The sequence below is a fragment of the Amblyomma americanum genome, chromosome 2 (genome assembly GCF_052857255.1).
Source record: "Amblyomma americanum isolate KBUSLIRL-KWMA chromosome 2, ASM5285725v1, whole genome shotgun sequence".
NCBI lineage: Eukaryota > Metazoa > Arthropoda > Arachnida > Ixodida > Ixodidae > Amblyomma > Amblyomma americanum.
Genome location: NC_135498.1, coordinates 36,227,176 through 36,253,730, shown reverse-complemented (window position 1 = coordinate 36,253,730; position 26,555 = coordinate 36,227,176). Strand labels below are relative to the sequence as shown.

The 26,555-nt window shown below is 48.8% G+C and overlaps 1 protein-coding gene across 3 annotated transcripts in view; it reads right to left on the bottom strand.

Moving 5' to 3' along the window:
* The window catches only part of LOC144121005 (rap1 GTPase-activating protein 1-like), a 211,810-nt gene that overhangs the window by 49,325 nt on the left and 135,930 nt on the right, over positions 1–26,555 (bottom strand). For all 3 annotated transcript variants that reach the window (XM_077653897.1, XM_077653895.1, XM_077653896.1), the window contains exons 2-3: positions 3,214–3,730; positions 828–895 (exon numbers count right to left, since the gene is read on the bottom strand). In XM_077653897.1, the coding sequence (XP_077510023.1) occupies positions 828–895; positions 3,214–3,220 (75 nt within the window). In that variant the 5' untranslated portion in view covers positions 3,221–3,730. The remainder of the gene's footprint in view (positions 1–827; positions 896–3,213; positions 3,731–26,555) is intronic.

The following is a 26,555-nucleotide window of genomic DNA, read 5'->3' as shown; positions in this document are numbered from 1 at the left end:
TATGCGGGTCACTTCTAAGTGCTTGAAAAAAAGTAGCCTAGCTCTCTTCCACGTGTACGAGCCCGTCAGCGTGGGAAAGCGCAGCGTATCTGGGAAACCGTCCGACAACCTATTCAGTTATTGCTGGGCATCGTAATGAGCCTCTCAAAGGCATGAAACGTCACTGAGCAAATGCTGTTTTTCTACCTTACAGCTTTAAGAAAAAGAGAAAAAAAAAGTGTGCGAAATACGGAGGAAGAAGGGAAAAAGAAATGAAATGAGCCAATGGCTCCCGCCGACAGAACACGTAACAGACGTTCGGGACTTGAATACAATAACACCCATACGGAATTCTGAAAATAACGAGCCAACTGTGGTGTTAGCACCTTCGAAAAGCATTATGCTTTACAGAGCTCTCTCGTTACACAGCTGATACAGCAGGTAACTGCTATCTGTGCGTGCACATCTAACTGCTCGAGATTACAGTCCATGAAGACATGCGACGAGAAATGCGTCGCAAAGACGCGAATTTGTGTACAAATTTTCTTTTCCCATACCATAGAGAGCCTGCAAACAAAGAGGGAAAAATTATGGCTGGGAAAGGAGAAGGGTTTTCGATGGAGAAATATTTAGAACCGGTACACTTCTTTTTTTCTTTTTTTGAAATACGTCTCGAATTTGAAAGGTCTGAAACTCCCATTAATGCGATAATCGATACGCTTGGGTACAGGAAAGCATTTCTTAGGTGAAACCGACTAATAAACAGCTAACGTCGTAATTAGGGAAACTAAGGAAGCGACGCCCGGCGCTCGATTCCATCCCTATGAGCTAGCAGCGCTTCCACTTACCTTCGCGACATCTTCTTCCACCGATCTCTTCCGGAAGCAGTCATCTTCTAAAGGTCGAGCCATTGTGTCTGCCGGGGTAAAAAAAAAAAAAAATGTTTGGTCATTTCAGCGAAAACTAAAAAAAAAAGGAAACGCGAGGAAAACTTCTGCTGTCACTCGTCTTTAACGTACTGTCATTCCTAAAAAATATAAAAAATAGGTAGGAGTGGAAAAGTGGCAAGATTACGCGCCACATTTCGCATCCATCGTTCCTTGAATTCTGCTTTATGGGTGCTTAATGCTTTGTCGTGAGCCATTTCAGCTTTATACTGCGCGCGCAAGCCGGAGCTTCACGCTAACAATGTCCGTGAATAAAACACAATGTTCAGGCTTTTCGCGTTCAGCTGTCCTTAGTAATTACAGGTTGATTCAAACTTACGCAAATTGCCCTGCGAAGTTTATATCTACTGCTAACAAACTAATGTCTCACTGCACTCCCGAGAAACTGTGTGCAGAAGTGTTCATCTTTACGTCCGGCACGAATAACAAGGAAAAGCAAAACCCCGCACACGGACAAAATAACTTGACATGGCTCTTTCTTATGGCATCACGACATGGCATCTGATCAGCCCATCATCAACTGCATGGCGGGCGAGTTTTTCCTTCTAGGGTCCACTCTGACTCCACATAAGAGAGCACCGGTTGCCAACTCTACCCATGATTATGCGTGTTGCTCATGTCGATGTTTATAATTTCGAGCAAAATGCCCCTAACTCGTATTTGCTATCCGTGTCCATGCTGCTGTTTTCCTGTCCCCTAATGCCCCCCCCCCTCCTCACCACTTTTACACCCCATCGCTCGCCGCACTCTTCTAAGCCTCGCTTCTATACAGCCTAGCATTTCTACCAAGGGCATCAGCTCGAGAGAAAACACACACACATCCAGACCTGCACTTTTCAAAGCGAGCGGTCGCGTCGGACTCGAAGGTTAAGTCTTCGCTCGCTGCGTTCATCGCGGGTTGTTCCAGACGTGACGCCCAAGAACCGTGACGCTTAGCGCCGCAGTGCGCCGGCGTAGGCGGCAGAAATAAGCAGGCCGACTGTACTCGCGCCGTCCGCTTTCCCGCAAGCATCTAAGTGCGGGGTATTGCGCGGCGCAACGTCAGTTGCGGGTATTTGAGCCACGCGCAGAAGGAGACAGGGGTGGAAGAGGAGGAGGAAGGAAGGAAAGGGGGTGTCGCTTGTGACGTGTTATTTTGCACGCCCGAGGAGTCGCGCGAAGGCTGCACCTCCACCGCGAGTCGACGTGCGGGGATAAACGGAGCTCCCGTGTGCCGTTTCGAGACAAGCCAAGCGAAGCCAGGACGACTATACATTTCGCGGGCAGGCTCGGTGCAAAACCCGTATACTACATGTCAGACGAGGAGAGAACTCTGCAATTTCGGAGCCACGCTTGTTATTCTAAAAAGGAGGCTTTAGGTGCGCTGCCAAAGAGTAAGGGGAACGTGTGTGGCACCCTGCACGGACGGGCTGGACTCGGAGAGAAGGAGTTGTCCTGAGATAAACGCGTGGTACGTGAAAAGGTCATGGCAGCAACGCCAACGACGGTTAAAGCCGTCAGGTCAAGCCGCAGTGACAGAAATGGAGAAAATACGTCCTCAAGAAAGAGGTGAAGAAAGAGAGAAAGGCAGGAAGCGGGTTAAGAAATAAATAAATAAGAAGGCAGGCAAGCAGGGAAGGAAGGAAGGAAGGAAGAGAAAGGAAGGAAGGAAGGAAGAGAAAGGAAGGAAGGAAGGAAGGAAGGAAGGAAAGAAGGAAAGAAGGAAGGAAGGAAGGAAGGAGGGAAGGAAGGAAGGAAGGAAAGAAGGAAGGAAGGAAGGAAAGAAGGAAGGAAGGAAGGAGGGAAGGAAGGAAGGAAGGAAGGAAGGAAGGAAGGAAGGAAGGAAGGAGAAGAAAGAAAGAAAGAACGAAAGAAAGAACACAAATATAAGGACGGTGTACTAATCTTTACTGCCCCCGTTGTCATGCAGAGAGAGGAAAGATCAGCACAACTCCTGCCCTTCTCACCGCGCCGCCTTCTCTCCGCTTTTTAAATGGATTACGCCGACCAAGCCTCCTCACTTGTGAGATCAAAGACACCCGCCGAGTACCTTTAATCTTTTTTGTCCGAATGACCCAGGATGAAACCCGGTGACCTCCCGGCTACTCGCGCTCGGCGAACCATAAGCGCAAGCAGGTCACTCATATAAGATCGCTCGAATGCACTCTACAAAGCGCCGCTCCCTATGTACTTAACGCCCCCTCTCTGTCTTTCTCGGGAGGTGGCGCGCTCACTGGAGCGTGACAAACAGGCAGGCAGGCAGGTAGGTCAGGATCGAGACCTTTCCCGCCGGCGCCTATGCTCTGACCTGCCATGGAGCAGGATTCATGGGTGACGGCCTGGCGGCGGCTCGTTGCAAGGGCAGCACACTCTCTTCGAGCCGTCGTTGTCCCACGCCCTGCGGATTAGTCCCGGCCGCTTTTGTTCCGGGCCGCACCGAGCGCTGCTGCTGCTGCTCCGTTGGACGACGTCACGGGCGTCGGCATGCCCAGCGGTGCAGCCGCCCCCGCAACGGACTCGGGGACGGTCGCTGCAGCGGCGGCGGCTTCAGGCGCAGCTGACGCAGCTGCGACGGCCGCGACGCCCCGCTCCTCTTCTCGTCGTCGGCTGATGCTCTTGAGGCAAGAGTACACACGCTCTCTATCTCTCTCTTTCTCTCTCTTCACCTTCTCACCCACTCTCCTCCGCCTCCGAGCCGCTCCACGCGTGGGAACGCGAGCAGGAAGATGATGCGCGCGCGGACGCAGTCACCGACGTGTACCCAGCCCGCTGGCGCTGTCGCCGCTGCTGATTGGGTGGAAGTGACTTGCAGCCGTTCGAAGAGCCTGCGAGAACACAAAAAGACAGAGACGGATGTAGCGAAACGAGTCAAATATTGGCTGTAGTTTAATATAGAAGAACACCGGTAACAGTAATTATCACTTTTTTTTTCGAAAACGTACGCTGCAGTTCCAAACAGCGGGACAGCGGATCGAGTGGGAGGGATGGATAAAGAAATATACGCGCTGTGATCAGCGTTCACAAATTCTGCTCACAACTTGGCCATGATTGCTGCTACGTCACGATTTGACGGAGCTTCCTGGCCAGATTCACATTCTTGGTAAGATTTACAGGGATGCGCAGTTCTAAATGGGGGTTATGGCGCCGCAAGAGTATCGGGGCAGGATATCTGTAAAGTACTTGCGATAAATTCACTTTTCGTTCCTGCATCATTCAATGGCACTACATGAGTAGCGAATACTCTTTAAATTGCTGTGCTGCTGCAATTAGTCGCGCGGCTACTGTTAAAGGAAGATCAATATCTGAACAAACATTTCATTCCTATTCAGGACAGAAAGCATGCCTTTCCTCTCCTGTCCGCCGTCACTACGAATTTAGTGAAGTTTCTTCTAACGTTGATGAGTGACATATTCGTTCAAATGTCCCGGGCGTGATTTGAGGGGGGGGGGGGGGGGGGGCGGTCTCCCTCGGGCCCTTTTTGGATGCGTGCCAGGTGTCAGCGTGGAAAACGATCAGGAGGCATCGTTGGGCATTCTCTACACCAAGGCTAGAACTCCAAGGCTGCTTTACAGCGCCACATTTGAGAACAGATGCTGGAATGTTTTGATTCGTTCAACCGAGAGGCTTGAAAGGCGAACGGGACATTTGAAAAAAAAAAAAAAAGCTTCTTGTGGAAAGGAAATGGCACAGTATCTGTCTCATATATCGTTGGACACCTGAACCGCGCCGTAAGGAAAGGGATAAAGGAGGGAATGAAAGAAGAAAGGAAGAATGAGAATTACGACCGCATGGAGATCTTTAACGTGCACTGACATCGCACAGCATACGAGCGCCTTTTGCGTTTCGCCTCCATCGAAAATTGGGCTTCAAAATCGTCTTCCTACGCAAAATTGCTTGCCTGGGGGGCGGGGGCGACAGTTGGAGTCAGAGCAGGAATGCACTGCACGCACCAAAGGCAAACTGGAGAACGATTCATTCAGAGCACGTGCCTAAGCAATGAGCGGAACAGGCGTGCGACGGACGGACCACGCCTTGCGGTGTGCCGCAACAGCGGATGCTGATGCTGCTGTGCTTACGCAATCAGCGCGCAGCGATTCACATGAGTGCCCGCTTTGGCGGCAAAGTGCCCTCCAGCAAAATCATTCCTCTATGCAACCGCCCGGTCGCGTGCCACTGCTTCTTTTTATTACTGATAAACAAAGAGTTGTGACACAGCGCTCGTTTTGCATGCAGCATCCGTATGGTCCATTATCTCTAATCCGCGCGTTCGCGCTGTGAAGAAGAGCAATCTGTGGCTGTAGCCAACCCCACTTAAGCAAGCGTGGATTTACCGGCTAAATTCGTTAATGGCTAACGATCAAAACTACACTCAACCAGACAGGACGAAGGGTAGAAACACGACAGGAGAGCACCTGTCCTGTCGAGGTACAACTCTGTACGTATCATCCGTGCCACTGTCTCTCTCCTGCTAAACATTCGGCAGATACACTTAAGAGTGCTTATGTTTGTTTCAGAAAGAATATGGGTGATTAGTCATGACTGTGACGAAGAGTAAGGGATTTCGTAAGTCAAAGGACGTTACGATTCATAACTCATGACTACACATGATCGCTTACATGCGTTGTGACATCGTACACAGCGGCGTACTGCATCATCCGAATTTCACGCCATAGACGGCGACGGACAGCTTTTGTGCTGATTGGACATGTAATGCTCTCGCATTAATAAACCCCGCGCGTTACTTCAGCAATCCCAGAGTGATAATCCCATAACGATTGAAGCATATCTCAAATAATTAAATATTGCATCGAAAAAAAATGAGAAGCAGAAGGGAAAAGTATAAAGATTTAAGCAGCTGCCCAAGTATAGAGGCGCGCTCACTGGCACGTGTGCAACAGTAAAGGAGGAAAGGAGGGGGAAAATGTTGCGGGGGAGAGGAATGGATAGTAGACGACGAAGACGCCAGCATCAATCCGTCTCTCAGCGTCTCTCAGAGCGGGTCCGTGACGCGCACAGCCGGCAAGCTTAGCGCCGACACTGCGGAGAGAGCATTCTCGGCAGGCAGCAACGCAGTGATGCCGCTAATGCTGCTGCCTGCCGGATGACATCCATCTGTCGTGGCAGCGCGCGGCTCCATCCGACCCCCGGCTTCTGCTCCCGACCCGGCCCCGCGCGCAGAGCCTCTGAAACGGTTGTTGGCCTCCTCGGCCCCCGCGCCGTGCAGCGCGCACGGACACGGAAGCAGATGGAGAATGCGCGAAAAGCCGCCCGACATGATTTGTGTTCATTCCTCCCGACCCCCCCCCCCCCCCCCCCCCTCTACTCCTCTGCTACAGTTCCCTCAGATATACACCACGGATGCAACAGTGTGTAGGACTTAGTAACAACTTGTACTACTTCTAGGCGCAGGAGCCGATTTCTCGACTTTTTCCAGAAAATAATGGCAGAGGAGCGGGGGGGGGGGGGGGGGATTTTTTATTAAAGTTTGTCGCTTACGAAAAGACGGGCGGGGAGGAGGTGGGGACTCTTATAAGCGGAGACACTGACGTGCTGCGACTTTCCTAATGCCCTCCTCCTCGTCGGCCTCGCTGCAAGAGGCACAGTGAGATTATGTAAAGCGCCACCCGCATCGGTGGCTCAGAAGTTAGCGCATTCGGCTGCTGAGCCGCAGTGCCCGCGGATTCGAACCAGATCGCGGCGGCCGCATTTCTACGGAGGCGAAACCCAAAAGGCGCCTGTGGTCTGTGCGATGTCAGTACACGTTAAAGATCCCCAAGTAGTCGAAATTATTACGGAGCCCATCACTAAAGCACCTTTTTTTCTTTCTTTCATCTTTCACTCCCTCCATTATCTCTTCGCTCACGTCGCGCTTGAAGTGTCCACCGAGAAGTGAGGAAATTACTCCGCCATTTCTTGCCCCCCAAAAACGACTAAATGCAAAGTACTCAAGCGCCTCAAAGCCGCCTCGTTAAAGAGCGCGGGTTGCATGCCGAAAAACAGCGTTGGCTTCTCGGTGCTCAGGTCGAGACAGGAATGCGTGTGAGGAGAGGGCAGGGAAAGATGATGAGCCTTGGCACGTACAAACCAACACAAAGACCCGTGCTCGAGAGGGTAAGAAGGGGCGAACTCGAACGCACCGAGTGCCGTGCTTCGTTAACGAGACAGGCGGTTAGCGAAAACACGGCTCAGTGGCAGCGCGATGATTCCGCAGCGCATACTAGTTAGGCCGCACGCGCGCGTTACAATGAATCGTTAATAAATGAAATGCCTAATGAATGAGGCAGCAATCAGTGCATCGCTCCGCTGCGCGCAGGAAACTTCCGGCGGAGCTGGACTGCACCGCCGTGGCCGCAAATACAGCTCCGACGCGCACGCAGGTATACAGCCCAAACCAGGAAGACGCGATTTCTGTAGTTGCCTGCCTGTACCCAAAACATGAAGGGCTATATAATGTGGATGTTGGAGGTGAGCACGTCCACAGCTTTGCTTCCCAAAAATTTCACATTTTTTTTACATGTTTCAGATCAGCGAGCAAACCGATTCATTGGTGTAGAGAATGACAAATATCAGCTTTTTCTTCTTTTTTTTTCTCAAATGCACGAGCTATTTGCTGCGATGTGAGCATCGTCGACGTCGGCATTCTAGTGCAGCTCAAAATAACTATGAAAAAATGTTTTTACGAGAAAGCAAAAGCGCTGCAACTGTCTCGACTCTCGTTTCTTTAAGGACACCAGAACCGCGCCGAGAGGGAAAGGATGAAAGAGGGAGTGAGAGAATGAATAGACACACTGTGGTCGTGTGCGTGTGTGTGTGTGTGTGTGCGCGCGCGCGCGCGTGTGTGTGTGTGTGTGTGTGTGTGTGTGTGTGTGTGTGTGTGTGTGTGTGCGTGCGTGCGTGTGTGTGTGTGTGTGTGTGTGTGTGTGTGTGTGTGTGTGTGTGTGTGTGTGTGTGTGTGTGTGTGTGTGTGTGTGTGTGTGTGTGTGTGTGTGTGTGTGTGTGTGTGTGTGCGTGCGTGCGTGCGTGCGTGCGTGCGTGCGCCACTTGCGGTCACGTGGTCAGAATGTTAGGCCTGACAGCGGCGACAAGGTTGGAGAGAATAAAGAGCGGGATATGCATGCGGGTCAGCTGTAGTCAAAGCTTTTTGACCATACATGTTGCTAAACAACGCTTCGGAACCAGACTGCTCCTAGTAGTAACTTTGTGGCAGTTAACAGGCCATGGCGCCACCTACGAGCTGGGAAGCCAGCTATTCTTTCCGCCCATAACTTTTTTATCTACCATCACATCTGTGTTTTATGCAGCTCTGAGCGATTCGTTTGAATGCTACAGGTGGCGCAACAGTCTGCTAACCTCTAAGTCTTGCTGCAATCAGGGCGCCAAATTTTGACACACAAGCTGTATGTGGAGTTGCCCAACCGGTATAATTAATCAAAGAGCTCCTACTATTACCGTTTCTTTCTGCGCTACGAGGCACATAAGAAAGTCTCGGAATTTTCTTCCAACGCCAAACGAGTAAGAATGCCAGGTCTGCGCGGTTTCTAAACACAACAACAACAAAAAGCCGCACGGAGCCAAATACGCATTCGAGTTTCAACACGTCGAACCAGTTTCACACCTCGTTAAAAGAGGCACACTGACACGATTTAAGCTTCAGAATAAACCAACAATAGGCGGCGCGTACTGGTTAGTGCCACTCACTGAGCTCCCGTCAAATTCATTTACATGTCGCGTTGACAACCTCCGTTTGTCTCCTTGGCTACAAAGCCGCGGGCGCGCAACATTTGAAGCGACTCGGCCAGAACCCGAATTTGCCATCGCGGAAAGCGGCGGCTGCGTTTTTATGGAGGCAAAACGCCAAGGCGCCCGTGTGCTGTGCGATGTCAGTGCACGTTAATGATCCCCAGGTGGTCGAAGTTATTCCGGAGCACTCCACTACGGGAACGCATTCTTCCTTCTTCTTTCACTCCCTCCTTTATCCCTTCCCTTACGGCGCGGTTCAGGTGTCCAACGATATATGAGACAGATACTGCGCCATTTCCTTTCCCCAAAAATCAATTTAAAAAAAAATTGCGAAAAGCACGCTGTGGCTCCTGACGATGGCTTTTCTGACGTGTCTCGAGGAACAAGCCCGATGCGGAAGCTTACTCACACTTTACCCCCTTCCCTGCTCGCCATCTTAATTTTAATTGTTTAATTGGTTTTGGGGGAAAGGAAATGGCGCAGTATCTGTCTCATATATCGTTGGACACCTGAACCGCGCCGTAAGGGAAGGGATAAGGGAGGGAGTGAAAGAAGAAAGGAAGAGAGAGGTGCCGTAGTGGAGGGCTCCGGAATAATTTCGACCACCTGGGGATCTTTAACGTGCACTGACATCGCACAGCACACGGGCGCCTTAGCGTTTTTCCTCCATAAAAACGCAGCCGCCGCGGTCGGGTTCGAACCCGGGAACTCCGGATCAGTAGTCGAGCGCCCTAACCACTGAGCCACCGCAGCGGGGCCCATCTCTTCACCCTTTAGTTTTTCCCCGATTTTCTCTCTCTCCATCTGCCCTGGTTCCGTCTTTCCCACCGGGAGCAGCAGCTTACTTCGAGGATGACGGAAAAACGGGGCAATCTGCCCCCCTGTCATCGTGGAGGAAAGGGGTGCGGGCATTACGGCCGAGCCCGTCACCACAAAAGCCGTCAAGGGGTCGGGGACGTGTAACCGAAAATGGCACGGCTGGAGAAGCGCTGGATCCGTTTCACTCCGAAGACATCCCAGATGCCTCTCTCCCCCTCTCTCCCCCCTCACCCTCTAGTGCGCTCGCTCTCTTTTCTTCCTCCATCTCCTCCGCATCGGAGTTTTCAAAGTGGATTACACCTGATTCGTTCCTTCAGGCAATAACTCGGGAGAACGGTTTGAAGAGGCAGAGGGCGCCATGATTGCACGGGGGAATTTTCCCCGGCGGGGTTTGCGGAACTGCGACGAGTCTACCGGGGGTGACAGTGAGAGGGTGGTAGAGAAAACGATCTCACGCGTCTTCTACTCGTATGTCGTAGCTTCCCGGTGGGATCAATGGGCGGGTCTCCTTGTTAGTCGCACCTGGTCTGTTTTGTTACTATATGGTTTGCGTAGCGGAGAAAATGGTATCAGTTCTATCGTTCACTTGAGCGCACGCAATTATTTTTCGCCAGCTATTGCGCGTCGCCACGTACGAGCTACGAATCGCAACGGGTTGTCGCCACCTTTTAGCGAGAAAAGCAGTGCTCGGCAGATCTACGTGTGACGTTTAGCAATCGCAATTAGATTGGAGATTTTATTTTACAGTACTTAAATTAAGCCCGCAGTCTACGAAGCTTGTGAAGTCAAAGTGATAAGTGGGCCCACTGAAAATGGTTTAGGGGGGCTTCTAGCTAAATAACGAGCCTTCTCAACTGACTCTTGTGAGCTTTGCATTCAACGAAATGTGGCTGTAAGGGCTAGCAGTCGGACCTTTGACACTGAGGTCAACATGTCCAGCTTTCTCGTGCAAAAATTTTGAGAATTGGGAAATTGTAAGACACTGCTATGAAAATATTGAAGGTTATAGTCAATTATTCTGATATTCACCAAAAATCTTCCTTTATAGTGCTTTCATCGATCGCATCGAACAGTTAAGACTGCCATAGAAAACCAATGCGGAACGTCTTTTGACGATAGCAAAAACGTGAACAGAAAAAAAATACATGCAGATATATTGATCGCTATAGTGAAATCTTACATTATATGAAAAAATTGCGTTCATAAACGGTCTCCGGCTCAAAAATGCTTTTGCCCAGAATTGCTGGGTATGACTGGATATAATACCGCACACCTATATATAGAACAGGGTGGGTGAAACAGCCAGCTGAGTCTGCTGGCAGAGCCAACAGGCACTTTAATCGAACCAATTAATAGACATCTTAGTTAAACTAACAGAGCTAATGAACGTAATGAACATGGCCGCTTTCAGTTACGACACCTTACGACATTTTACATGGTACCGAAAGTCTCTTACAAGTGACAACTGCAGAAAAAAGTTACTTCCACGACGGATTCCCGCTTACGTGAGCATACTCGTGCGTGTCTAAACCCAATTGCCCCTTTGCCTGCCTGTCTCACGCAAGACTGCGTCCCAGAGCATCCACGCGAACTTCTTGTTCCGGAATTTTGAGAGACTCCTTCCATACTTCCATTGCGCCGAATTCCAAATTGCCCTTCTTATTCTTTTCTTTTTTTTTCCGACCGACGACGCGGCATCCATTTCCACCTCGACGAGCTCCGGAAAAGTGTACATCTCGTATCATGTCACCTCCTTGGTGTCGAAGGCCCTAAAGGTAAGGGTGTTAACCTTATGTGCATCCAATTGATTTTGCCCTACTCCATATAGCCGAGGTTTGCCTCCAATAATAATAATAATAATAATAATAATAATAATAATAATAATAATAATAATAATAATAATAATAATAATAATAATAATAATAATAATAATAATAATTGGTCTTGGGGGAAAGGAAATGACGCAGTATCTGTCTCACATATCGTTGGACACCTGAACCGCGCCGTAAGGGAAGGTATAAAGGAGGGAGTGAAAGAAGAAAGGATGAAAGAGGTGCCGTAGTGGATGGCTCCGGAATAATTTCGACCGCATGAGGATCTTTAACGTGCACTGACATCGCACAGCACACGGGCGCCTTAGCGTTTTGCCTCCATAAAGACGCAGCCGCCGCGGTCGGGTTCGAGCCCGGGAGCCCCGGATCAGTAGCCGAGCGCCCTAACCGCTGAGCCACCGAGGCGGGCCTCCAAGGATAACCAAATCGGGCACCCTTGAGCTTCGCTTTTAAGAGTAGAATGCGATAGCGTTATCAGGTGCCATTCACATCGCTGCTCACTTACATAATTCCTAAATAGCATACACATATATAATTATGTGCGCGTTATTACATGACTAAGACACTTCATGAAGTGCCGTCACGGTGGCTCAGTGGTTATGGCGCTCGGCTGCTGACCCGAAAGACGCGGGTTCGATCCCAGCCGCGGAAGTCGAATTTCGATTCAGGCGAAATTCTGGAGGCACGCCGCGTACTGTGCAATGCCAGTGCACGTTAAAGAACGTCAAACACCCATAAACCATAAACCAAACTTCATCAACTTCAACGAACTTCATTAACGCATTGAGAAAGTTCGCCCGCAAGAGCTTTCGTGTCTTGTGCGTAGCAAGACAGTATTTCAATCCAGAGGTCCTGGGTTCGATTCCCACTGAAATCTCAGTGAGCCCAATATTGTTTTCAGCTCGGTTTCAATGATGCTTTGCTTCCATTGGGATTTTTCGCTGATAGCCGATGACATCGCCTTTTCTGCGACCAGGGACCCTTAGTGTTATCGCGTTATCAAAGGAACGAAAGATAAAATAGATGACCCGAACCAGTCGGCCGTCGACAGACGGGACCCGGGGCGGAACGGCCACGCATCGTCGAATCTGATTCACCCCACCCAAATTATATAGTCACAGGGGCATACATAAACAAGTATACATGCCCAGAACACCGTGTTCCGTTTAGTCATAGAAATGTAGATTTTTGTTTTGTCCGCTTACACTGCTAAATTTCTTTCTTTTTTCCAACTCTTTTAATTTTCTTTGATTTTTCTGCAGCTTACACCAGAGCGGCTTCGAACCGGTCAACCATGCTTCACGCGCTCTCATCGCCAGCCATTGTTCTGTCTTGTTTTTTTCAGCTATCGCCCGAGCAGGAACGAGCTTTACATCGCCCGAAACAGCGTGATACAGAAGTGCGGCACGGAAGAAGCAAACATGGATGAACAATGCAACATTGTATAAAACTGTTTACAGCCAACGCGCAACGCGTCGTTCTATGCTTCCGGGAATGGAGCGATGCGTGTCGTAGTGGCGCATAGCAGAAGCCGATTTCGTTGAGCGCCCATGCCCCGCACAAAGAATCACAGCAAGCCCATGCACGCGTGAAGAGTCGGAGATAGCGAGCAATTTGCAACAAAAAAAAAAAAGCAAGCGCGTTTGAAGGCACTACACAGGGTACCTAAAACGCGAACAAACATGAAATAGGCACAAAAAAAAACAAACACAGAATTGTATAACGTTAGTCGGTTAGTTACGGTTCATTTTATTTTACATCTGTTGACCGCATACATTATTCCAGCGGGGCATCTGAGGGCAGCAGAACTTACATGTTTGTACAAGAGTCTTCAGGCCACGGGGCCTTCAAGCCGTGCATGTAGTGAAGCAATTCCGATAGCCTCGGGGCTCATAATCTCAACGACGGTGAGGACCTTCTAACCGCTGAGGCGGCTCAGAGGCGCCTTAATAACAACACTATGCTGCTCAGAAGCAGACGTTGGGATGGAAGACTTATAATGCGGCGGCATTAAGCCTCGCCTTTGTGCAGAAAATCCGGCTTCGTCGTCATCGTCGTTGTTGTGAACGAAAAATCCCAGGGGAAGCAACCAAGCTGGGTCACCTAGGTCACGTGACCTCGTGGCGTCATCACAACCTGCCCACCGGACTGTGTGCGAACTGACCACCGTGACAACTACGTGGCAGTTAAATTAATTATTGGTCGAGATACGTTGTTCGGGAAGAGAAACCTAGGTCAGCACAAGCCCCACAGGTGGCAGCACCTGCCATCGCAGGGCAGTGGCACATCGCTTAACCGCTGCACCACAGTGCCAGGAGTGTTATGAGGACTCCCAGGGATATTTGAATGTAAATTCGAGAATTACCAATTCCGCATATGTGGGTAGTAACCCATTAACGCTATTGCGTCATGCCCTTATAGCGGAGTTTAAATGTCCTCTTCAAGCTTTTTCTTTCTATCAACCGTCTTCATTTTGAACAATATGAAATTAGCGTGCCCGCAGAAGTGTCACTTGTAGACGTACTAAAGATAATAATGCTATCCAGATCTGCGCCCGCATTCGCATTTTAAGTAACCTCCTCGCATGACAAACCGAATATAATTTTTCCCTTTCTTCTTGTCTTAAATTTTGTTTTAACTAACAGGAGACGCATTAGTGTTTGGGCCAAGCAAAAGTTTGGGCACTGACGCTTGCTACATTCAGTGGAAAGTAAGATAGCTCATTACATGATTTTGTGCACTGGCGTAGCCATAAAACTTCAGCACTCTTAACACGTCAGAACTCTTAAATTAAAGCCTAAAAATAAAGTCAGGATAAGAGAGCAGCAGTCACTGCACACTGAGATTTCGAGCCCCCTCCACACACACACGCACGCACACGCACGCGCACACACGCGCACGCGCACACACGCGCACGCACACACACATAGACACGCGCGCGCGCGCACACGCACGCACACGCGCACGCACACACACACACACACACACACACACACACACACACACACACACACACACACACACACACACACACACACACACACACACACACACACACACACACACACACACACACACACACACACACAAATAAAAAGACACTACATAAGAAAACAGCACTCATTTCACGGACTTTCAGCCCACCAGACATCGTCAGAGAGACATTCCCTCACGTGACCATACGTTTCAAGGAACATTTTTCTCTCCAAGACATACAAATATCATATTCTCCTTCAAACACGGAAAGCAAACATCTTTACGCACGATTTAGCGACTGCGTACATTCCCGTGCACCCCTTCGTATGCGATTAAACATCCCCGTTGTCACATGCATACTAGCGAACCGGCAGTATATACGCGTGTGTGTGCGGGGGGGGGGGGGAGAGGAGGGGGAGATTTATTTGACTTGAGTTGGAATGAACGGTGCCCGCCTGCGATCAAGTGGGTCCATCAGCGACACCTTGGCCTTATTTTTTAGAGAGAGGACTTATTGAAGCAAAGGGGCCTCCCTTCAATAAATCTTCTCTCTCTCTCTCTTTCTATACGCTTTTTTTCTTGGAGGGCGGGGGGGGGGGGGGGGGGGGACAGCTTACTTTGCATTCTAACGGCGGGAAGTTTTACTCGAGAGCCCCGGAAGATCAGGACCTCTCATGCCCGCTATCATCACCGGCTAAAGCAAACACGACGAACCGAGAGCTCCCCCCCCCCCCCCCCCCCCATCCCGCTTTGCCGTTGACAACCGGGGATGGAGGAGGGGGGAGAGGGGCACTTGCCGTTGGCAAACGGATCACGCGTCGCTCCCAAACGTGTGCAGCCGCGTTACGCACCGGAAGTTCGGTGCACTACTTTCCGGAAACACTGCGTCCCTATACGCATACACTGAATTCGAGACCGACAACTGGCGCTATCAATATGAGACCTAAAGCTCATGTCGCATTAGAGAACGATACTAGTTTTTTGCTTCTGCACCGAGCTTGAGGACGTGCTTGTCAGCAAAAACTAGCAGTATAGTCAAAAAGACGCAGCGCGTCGTCGGTATTGCAACAGTCGTCATTCTTCTGCAGTTTTACTTAAAGACCTCAGTATAGGGAGTATTCACTGAGGTCACAGCGGCCGCCATTTTGTTGTCTCTGGAGCGCTGCGAACGACAGCGTGCGAGTCTAATGCGATTATCGCCTCCTGATCCGGCCTGCACTGCTGAGGCTGCGCGATGGCGAACAAAATGGCGGGCGTGACGTCACGCGAATGGTCGCGGAAGCAGGTCGGTATTGGCGGGAACTACAGTCAAACCTCGCTATAACGAAACGGTTTATAACGAAATATCGGATATAACGAAGGAATGACAATTCCTCTTGAAAGCTCGCTCAGCAAGAGGTATAACGAAGCTACGCTTATAACGAAGTAATCGCCGGGCTTCTTCAACTTCGTTATAACGAGGTTGAACTGTATAGATACTGAAAATTGATGCACTCGGGTAAAACAGGAAATTCCATTGTTCATTTTAATGTAACACGTCTCAGTTTCTTCACTTATTAAATGAAGAAAAAAAAATTACTGCTCAGGAGCAAAATGTTACGGAATAACCCTCGTGTATAACCCCCGTCTATCGTATTTATATCCTAAGAGAGATCGCCAGTGGAGTCTGTGGCAGCTCAGACGGAGGTGACCTATGTACACTTTCAATGACGAAGCCGCATAAAACGAGCGGATTGAACAACATCACGGCCTCTCGAAACTGGTGCGGCATCCGGCAGGCGACAGCGAGATACGAGCCGGCGCTGCAGCCTCTGCACTTCAAGAGCTTTTCCTCGGTACGTCTACCCGCAACTATGAAAGGTACGAGTAAACAGAAATTAAAAAAAACGAAAACAGTTGGGCAGAACTTGCTGCCCAGTTTCCGCACCAAGGCTTCTTCGCTGCAGCAAGAGGGATGTAAGCTTGGCACGAAGCCGTGCGAGCCAGCAAGAAGCGAACACAGGCTCTCGAAATACGGACGCGCGACGCGGTTTTCTAAGAAGCAGGCAAAAAGAAAAAAGATGCACAACTTCCGGAAGCGGGTGCCAGTGCACTGGGACACCTCGCTGTCTGTCAGCCTAACGAGGATGCAAAAAAGCAGCGCACGAGATAGAAAACGAATCCTAGAATGAAAGGGTCTAAACTCAAAGCAGGACCCTTTGGCTGTATAATGAATATGCAGCTACGTGGGTGACACGTCCGGAAGACTATAGCGTTACTCATTCTTGCTGGAAACAGACAGCGGTGCGGATGCTACAGAGACGGTGTTAACTAATGAGAGGCCGTATTCAACGCGCTTCTTTCCGCTCATGACACAAAGAAGCGCGAAAGCAGACATCTGGTATCACGCTAGCTATACGCCTTTCCCCCACATCCTTTGAATCTCGGGTTGCCCTGAATCGCTACCTGTTCCTGCTGATGGTTCTATGTATACGTTCTTATACGTGCGTAGAGTTTCAGGAATCAAGTCAGTGATCGCCTACCTCCAGCTTCAAAAACTCGTCGCACTGATTCGTTACGAAGAAAGCAGCAATTGCTAAAACTTGTGCAGGCAGGCGCAGCAAAACTGTAGCGCTTTTAGTGCAGCCGGGAGAACTATTTTGCGAATCTTTAGAACGTAGATAAGAGAGAGAGGGCTTATTGATAGGAAATGCAGAGAGGTTGGCCTGAAAAATAAATATCTGGCCTGCTACTCTGCTCTGGGGGACGGGAAGAGGAGATAAAAGAAGGTCACGATGGGGGACGATGATGATGGGAGGAGGCAGATGAAAAACTACTTAAAAAAAAAACAAGGCACACTTTCTGACATCACAAACGCGAGACAAGGTCCGTGTCGCTCAAAAAGCGTGAGAGCGCTCGCGTTGCCTTTACAGTTCTAAAACTATCTGGCCAAGCGCCGAGGATCAAATCGTCAGAGAGGAGCGATGTGTCCATAGGCTTCAGAGCAGATGCGAGTATGAGTCTTTCACGTGCATACGCTGGACACGCCACTAAAACATGTTCTATAGTCTCTAGCACGCCACATGTGGTACATTCCGGGGAGTCCGCTTGTCCTATTAAGTGCAAGTATTTGCGCGTGAATGCCACGTTTAAACGTACTCTACGGATAACGCATGCAATAGGGCGAGGTATTCCGCGAGGAACTGAAAAGGTCATCGTCAGATCTAGCCGTTTAAGGCGGATGTGGCGGGTACGTAGATAAAACGTAGATAAAAGGAATAAGAAGGTCTATGGGGCCTAACGTCCCAGGCTATGAAGAACGCCATAGTAGAGGGCTCCGGAATAATTTCGACTACCTGGCGTTTTTTAACGTGCACTGACATCGCAGAGTACAAGGGTCTCTAGCATTTCGCCTCCATTGAAATGCGAACGCCGCGGCCCGGGGAAATGAATAAGAAAACAAACGCGCCACCACCAGAGACAAGACTTTTACTCCCTTTTAGTTCATCCTTTTTCATATAGACTCTAAACATGAATACGCCCATTTGGGAGTATTAAGGGAGTAAGCTGTCCCCTGACGCACTCCCTTTTATGAAAGGGATTGCGCTAGAGGGCAGCTTACTCTCTATTTACTCCTTTCTGTTTAGAGTGTACGCTTAATTCCTCCCTGTATCTCGCAGTCACTTGAGTAATCTTCTTTTGGCACTCATCACCTAACCCTGGCCAATCCCCTCTCGTGGGCACGCGCCGTTTCCGAAGAGGCCAGAAACAACAAACTACCGAACAGTGCTTCTGCGGTATTTCATGCTATTCCGCTAAAGAGACGACGCGGCATTCGGAACCCAAAAATCTGGAGCGTTCGTTTTTTCGCAATATCTTTGCATTTTTCGCCAGTCGTTCTGTATCAATTTTCCCGTTGTTGCGACGTCCGCTCTCGATAATGAAGCGACGACTCAGCGAGGCAGTACGCGAGCTCTGGAGAGGATATAAGAGGCGCTTTCAGGCGCGAAAATCAATTATGGCCCTTTCACGACGGATGGCAGCCACGAAGTGACTGGACAAATTGATTTTACGATCTGAACAATTTTCTCCGATGCGGGCACGCAATATGTTCGCGGCGTACACATGTAGGCAACGCGCTCAGTGCAACTGTTTGGAAACGGGTGTATACGCAACAGTGACATGTTGCGGCTTATTGTTGGTGCGCAGGTCGAAGCAATACGAATGGTGGCAATGTATTATTAAACCACAGTGAACTATTGCTAATCAGCTCTGAGAGATGGGCATGTTCGTGTTCTTCAAAGATTTCCTCTCGACGCATTATCCCTTCAGTTCGTTTCCAAGTAAAATGCAGAGCTAAATGTTTCTTCCTTGAGCGTGAACTTGCATAGAGCCCTGCTTCACACTTCTCGTGCCTCTAGGTATCACAGATAAACTATTTTATGTGCAGCGTGATCACAGAAACCTCTCTGTTCCCTTAGAATAAAAAAATGATTCAAATTCAAGCAGGTTTCGAAGCAACTTCCTGACTGCCATCATCTCTGTTCGAAGAGTATTTGATTCCCAAAAACAATAAAAGTAGTTCCAGTTCGATGTAGTACCATGCCAATTCTCAATTTTTTTAATTGATACCAATACACCATATCGGTATCAACACAAATTGACACTGATGCATTTCTGATATTGACGTACCATACCATACCATACCATACCATGCCATACCATACCATACCATACCTAAGCATATGCAGCACTACGGGAGCCGGCGAAGTGTACGTCGGTCATCGAAGAAGGGATATAGCATATTTTTTTTTAGAAAGATCCATACTATTCCTTTGGCGCGAACAAATCAATCAAAATATTCGATCAGTCGAGAGAATGTTCGATCGATCAGTCAATCAGCCAGCATACTCCGTCAGGTCAGTCACTCATTCAGGCAGTCGTAAGTCACTTTTTATTTTAATCAGTTCGGAATGCCGTCTATCAGTAAGTCAGTCATTTGGCCAGTCGACCGTCAACTACTTAGACTAGTAAGTCATCAGTCACGTCAGCCAGTCATTCATTCTGCCGCGTATCAGTCAGCCAGGTCAGACAATCATTCAGCTGATCGTCAATCAGACAATAAGTCGTCGGTTACGTCAGTCAGTCAGTCAGTCATTCATTCTATCGCGTGTCAGCCAGTCGTCAGCCAGGTCAGTCCGTCATTCACCCATGAGATTAATGACAGACTGATCGATTAACGTATGCATCTCTGCTCTTATAAATGGTCCATGTCGCATGTATTCATTCGCGCGCGCTCACACGAATAACATTTGGGGAGTCTCTCTCGGTGATAATCGCGCCACCCATGGTAAAAGGCAAACAGCACTCTACAAACGCACAGCGCTCATGCTAAAAGCTCCTGTCTTTTCAACAGAGAACTATTCCCCCCCCCCCCCCCCCTCCCAGCTCCCTCTCCCGTACTTAGCCGACGCTGCGGCAACACCGCGGCCAAGAGGCGCTCCAGTTCAGCGCGTTGTCGCGTCGAAAAACGCAAGGCTCGTCACTTTCTACTGCGGTCCTCCCAGCCCTGACCCCCCCCCCCTCCCTCCCTCCCCCACACACACCTTTCCCGGGGGTTCTGGCCCGCGGTTGCAGTGACAACGCAGCGCCAAGAAAGACTCGGAGACAGCTATAAGGACCGCCAGCGTTCTCCTTTCTTATTTTCCGCTCCTGCCAGCTTGCTGACATCCGGGAAAAACCCGATGCGCCAGATAACGAAGACCAAGCCAAAATGACTGAGCAGGGGGGGTGGGAGTAAAGATATATAAAGAGTGAAGTCGTCCGGATGAGACTGCGAAGAAACACGGGGCCCAGAAAATGGGACTGCGTCACCGGTAGCGCAATACACGGGGGCGAGGATAAGGTAAGATAGCGGTACTAAAACAAAAAAGAAAAGAGAAAGGGAAGCTTACGCACTCGTAGCGCAAGAAGTCGGGTGAATGCAGGAACTGAGGACAGATGCGAAGGAAGCAGTGGTGACATGAGGAACAGAATGGGCGTGTGTGTGCATATATGAGATTCCACAGATGGCTGAGGACGACGAAGGATTGGGCGCTGATATAAAGAGAGAGAGAGAGATAAGAGAAGAATTAAAAGCAATAAATAAAAGGATCTGAGCAAACGGTATCGCGGCTGGCAACGGTATATACAAGCGCCCAAGTTTCTCACACACGGGGGGAGAAAGACTGACTCGTGGCGCTCGTCAAACGGAAGGAGACGCCGACAGCGTAATGAGAATCTCCGAAGTGTTATTTCTTCTCGCTTGTGTTGTTTCCGCGCCAAACAACATATATGCCACACGAACGTGAGCTCTCAGGCCAAGTATAGCCAGCCAGATCTCGTAATGAATTTCTCAAGGGAGCGCCGTCTGTTAGTACGTGTTTATTTTGTCGATCTTTTTTAGCGTTGCGCCAGAGTTTGACAGGCAGGCGGAAATGAAGGAAGTCTCCCTAGCATAAATGGCCCCGATCCCTAATTCGGGCACGTGCGCGCGCATTTGCATATGCTGAGAAGCTCGCCCAGATTCGCCGGCGCGACGCGGGTAGCAATCAAAGGATTTGGTTTGGGAGATTTGAGAGTTTGTAGAGAAGCGTAGCCGATCACTGAAAGCGACAGGCGCGAGGTCGCGCCGATTTTCGACTCTCTTTTTGCACGCGTCGATATCAAGCTATTAAGCGCCGTCCTCCGTTTACCTCCATTACAAAAATTTTTTTAGCCAGTCTATAGACTGTCCATAGACTTCTGTCTATCAAGTCTATAGACTCTCTATAGACAAACCCCACAGTACAGTCTATAGGCATTACAAATCATATAGGCAGTCTATATGCAATCTATAGATTTATGGTTATACACTTTTCGTAGACTTTTGTCTGTAGACAGTCTATAGGCTATGAATAGACAAAAAGAATTATCTATAGGAAGGCAACAGAGTCTATAAAAACTGGATAGGCTGTCTATAGACCATTTTTATAAGGGCTGTCTCTGAGGGTCCGTTCTCTGAAGGTTCGTTTTTGTTGGGAATATTCTGCCTCCAATCACTCAGCACCCAACCACAACAAGAGAAACATGACATTAAACAGAAGAAATATCAACTTTTCATCGTACCCTCGACGGTATTACGACCATATCATATCCACAAATGGGTTCCAAAACTCTCAAGAGACAAATCGCGCAGGCTTCACTCCATGTAAGGCTTCGTTTGCAGCAAGGGTTTATTTGCCTAGGCGGTGAACGGTCGTGATAAAAGAGACCCGGAACATCTGCTTCATACGAAATATTTCGTGCTCCTGGAGACGCTGCCATTTCCTACGTGGGACCAATGCATCCATTCCATTACTGGGGATCTAGCTATTCAAAATATGCTCAGCACGCTATGTCATGCCGAATAATAATTATATCATCAGCGCAGTGCAACATGAATGACAAAGGCTCTGCATCTACACGACCAATCATGATGACGTCATTGCTGCCACCTTCAGCTGTTTCATAGCGCCGAAATGAATGTCAACTCACTATTTCTCTCACAAAAGTATCGTGACACTTTGACCAAGTTTTAAGGTACTAGTTTCACTATGTAGAACTAACCTTGTCAGAAACACGCGAAGAATTGAACCCCCTTCCAGGACCGCGCACATTTCAAGGATCCCATCCAAGAAGCACTCTGTGACTCATATCTTGCAAACGTTTCTAATCTGGGCGTCGCCATCTTGCTCACCGGACCGCTGCGTGCACCTGGCGTTACCACTTACACTGAGTCTGCGTCATGCGCTCACAGCACCAGCACAGTGAGCAATAAGGGGACGCCCAAGGAGCGCTTGTGGCACCAGGTGCACCAGACAGTCAATGGAAGCAACGGCAGCGCCTATGTTGGAAAGGGCGTGCATTTTGATCGGAGTTCAATGAAGACCACATTATTTTCAAACATGCATACATGTTCAGAATAGGCCACAGGCCAATAGCCAAGGCAATTCGCAGCAATTCTGGGCAAAAGCATTTTTGAGCGGGAAACTATTTATGAACGCGATTTATTTCATATAATGTACGATTTCACTATAGCGATCAACATATCTGCACATCACCCGACGGCAGTCTTGAATTTTTTGTTTCTATTAAGGCTTTTGCTATCGTCAAAACCGTTCCCCATTGGTTTCCTATGGCAATCATAACTGTACGATGTGAGCGCTGGAAACAATTTAAAAGAAAGATTTTGCTACATATCAGAACAATGAACCATTACCTTTAAAATAACCGTAAAAGTATCTTTCAATTTTCCAATTTTCAAACTTTTTGTCCGAGATTTAAAAAAAAAATGCTGTGGCCTTTCTGAACGCCACGTGAAAAAAAAAAAAAAACATACGTGCAGCGGCCGCAGGTCACAAACGTGCACACTGGTGGCCAATTATGACAAAAAAAAGCAGAAAAGAGCCTCATACACCGTACAGTAATCAGGAGAAATTATAAAGAAGCTGCTTACAAAACACATCAGGCTCAAAACAAAATACACTCTAAGTGTCACACACTAGTTTGGCGATGGTAATGGGAACAGCAAAAGGGTGCGCACGCGCACACTGCAATAGTTTGAGGTTTCGAACTTATCTTGTACAGGACGACAAAGCATTTAAATAAATAAACGTCCAAAAAGCGAGTAAATAAAAAATAAACGCTTCCCTCAAAATAGACTAACTTGCTCTTTGTGCGGACTTACGAAACGAACGCAGTCAACTTGTTTTAAGATTTACTTCTGATGATGAAAACATCAAGGAAATCAAGGATAGTGATCTAGAGCGGGTGTGTCATGTATATATATATATATATATATATATATATATATATATATATATATATATATATATATATATATATATATATAATATCACCAAAAATTGAAGAAACATAACAGGATTTAATTCACAACGTTTCGGCTGGAGGACCAGCCTGTTCCTTCAGCCGAAACGTCGTGAATTAAATCCTGTTATGTTGACCAAATCAGCTGCCAGAAATCACTTTTGGTATATATATATATATATATATATATATATATATATATATATATATATATATATATGGCGTGTGTGCAATTTTCCCAGTTATATAGTTTGCCCAGAATCTGCGCGCAATTCCGACTGAACTGCGCGCAGATTCTGGCGCGTACGCGCTCGGGCCCCCTATAAAATAAACATCACACAGTCGTTTACGAAACGCCCATTAGCTGAGATCAGAAACTGTCTCGACGTTGATAGAGTTGATAAAATATATGCGAATGAAAAATATTTTAATAGCTGCATGGCGAAAGACGCAAAACCCCGTTGGAAGCTCGCCGGGCTGCAGCGCACTCACGAGTACAGGCATGCAACTCGGAAGCGGCTCTCACAGCCTCCCACCGTTTGCGTGCACACAGGCTTGTAGTACAACGCTCGCCCACAGCTGGTCCTATAGCCCGGAAGAATAGCTCATTCCAAGTTCATCGAAGCTACAACCTCGCCAGCTGGTGTGAATCGCTTCCTCCCGACGCACAAGCGAGATGCTGGAAGAAAAATCAAGTAAACAGAAGTGGCGCGAGAAGAGAAATAAATTCTTTCTGCCCTGAATCCCATGGGCTTGGCAAGCTTGCCACGTCGCTCGTGCGAAGCCTCATTGGCTGCGGCGCCACCTAAAGATTTCTGGCGGTTAATTCTTGCGTAATACCGCACAGAGACACCCTCTAGCTGGGCCACGAAAAAGCGAAAGGAGCAGAATGCTTTCGTACGGATGCCCTAGTAGCCGCTACTGTGGGCATCGGTGCGTAAATATTCAGTACAAAGGAAGTTCGTTAATTCGAACTCGCTTAATTCGAAATTCCCGTTTATGCGAACTGAGTCGTTTGCTCCGTCATCATTGTGTGCATTTAGGGGAAGCCTACTGGCCCGCTCTCAGTCGTAAATAAGCATAATTAGACAACTTCGAGGTGGAACTACCGTGATCTGTCTCTCAAAATGCTCACCTGAAAGCAATGCAAGTCTCATTACGAATGCCGGAAACTGGCAAATCTGTCAGCGTGGCGGCGGGATATACGGAGGTGAGCATTCCGTTTGTCTCAGCTTCCCAGCCAATGCTTCGCAGTAACATGACACAAAGACACGTCGAATGTCGCGCCTCAGAAAAAAATGGGATACGCGGAAGACGTCAGCGGCGATATAAGCGCACACTAGAAGCTGGGGAGAAGACCGGCAGGCGTATGTCGTCACCAGGCGACCTACGGACGAAAAACACGCCCAACGAAAATCTAATTAATTCTGTACGTCGTAAACGGATTAACGATCGACAGGGAAATCGCGTGGTGTTTTCCTTTCTACCAAGCCTGTCTAAGCGCCGCAGGAAGTTAGCCTAACTTGACTGCCTACTCTTTTTTTTTTTGTTTCTCCTCCAAATCTCCAAGAAACGGAGGCCTAAGCTTAACTCAAGATAAACAGGCTTCAGCTCTGCTGCAGGAGCTGTAGGCGAGCGCGTTGAGTGAGAGATGGCTTTGTCGCCAGTCACTCAACTGTCTTTTTCTTACTTTTGCGCCGCCGGTGTCTTCAAGTGTATCGGCGGCAGTGTCTCGTGAGAAGGCGGCCGCCTGCACAAGTTCTACAGGAAGGTGGGGGGTTCGTGGAAACTCAGTTAGCTCCATTTTCCTTAACCTCGTCTTGCTCTGTGACGTATAAAGCACCATGGGAGGAGTGGCATCCTTTCTAGCTCTTTAACACTTTATCATTAAAAGCATGCAGCGTTGCACAAGTTTAGGCTGGGGTCGACCGTTCAGCCGCTCCGGTTTGCGAAGCTCTTGCGTGATTGGCGGATGGTGCTCCCAACTGTCGTGTTGGGGGGCGATTTTCATTGGCCAGCGCCCGGGCCAGCAGCCAATCAGGAACCGTTTCGTTATGACGTGTGAGTAGCCAATAAGTGAATTCGATGCCCGATTATAGCCGACGCTCCGCTTTGTCTTCAAGTTCGTTGCGATGTTTAAGAAGGACGGAGTATAGACAAACCTAAGTGTTTTCTTTCGCCTTAGTCGACAAAGAGGGAAAAAAATGAGGTCGTTGCGAGGTTTAAGAAGGACGGAGTATAGACAAACCTAAGTGTTTTCTTTCGTCTTCGTCGACAAAGAGGCAAAAATAAATGAGAAAAAGATAGGAAAGGTAGGCAACACAGAGAAGTGCCCATTTGTTTTCACCCAAAGCAGCTTCACTGAGCACTAGTCGGCGGAGCGAAGGGGCCACAAGTCCAACTACGGAACCAATAGGTTCTCCCTAGGGGTGCCTCGCGCGGCTCGCTATATATACACTTCGTTCGGGAGAAAACACAACATTACTTTGCGTCGATCGAAGCCGAACAGCGCTGGGCGCTCTATAGCGTACACGAGGGGCCCACACAAGTGCAACGCCAACAAGAGCCGAGGCATAAACAAACAGCAGAGCGACGGGGAATAGTAGTGGAATTCGCGCGAATGTCAAGGGTTTACGTGCGAGAAGCGCGGAGCTTGTCTCTGACGCTCTCCAAGAGCTTGACGAGGCTTGCAGCACGGTACCGTCGCGAGTGGAAAATGCGTTGCACTTTTACAGGGGGGTAGCCCTTCTACAGGGGGTAGCCCTTAGAGCGTTCGCGCTGTCTCGAGGTGTACGCAGCTAGGTGGAGAAAAAGAGTAGACGTTATACGGCATCGGTGAAAACAGGAGGGTCAGGAAAAGGGTTAGGGAAGGGGACGCTGAGAAAGGCGCCAGATTCAGGTGAGGAGGGCTTTTGCGTGAGCATGCCTTTGGAGAGCTTGCTACGGCATCACAGCGGCTGCCATGTTGCCACACTGCGCCACACGATAGCCACGGAGTAAAAAAGGGTGTGAAAGGAAAGGAATGAAGTAAGTGGAGAGGGAGAGAGAAAATGCGGTAAGGGTTTAACTATAGGGGCTTAGCATAGTTAAACCGAGTATACACGTGCGAAGGTATGTGTTCATTCTTCAATTGCAGCGGGCACTTATCTTTAGTGGGTTAATGCCCTTATAGGAAGAATGGGTAATTCTCTACTTAACATTCATAGATCACTGATAGTCCTAATACAACTCCTGGTATTACAGTGACAAAGACACACGACCTGCCCGAATTTATTTTCTGGAAAGAATGGACTGCTTTCTGGCCATCCAGAAAGCAGCTGCGGAGCCTCCCGAGTGGCTCTCGAGGCTAGAGCCGCTCTGTATGCTTCGTGAATTTTAGAATGACGAAGCCAGACTCATGCTGGCTGACCACGACAGT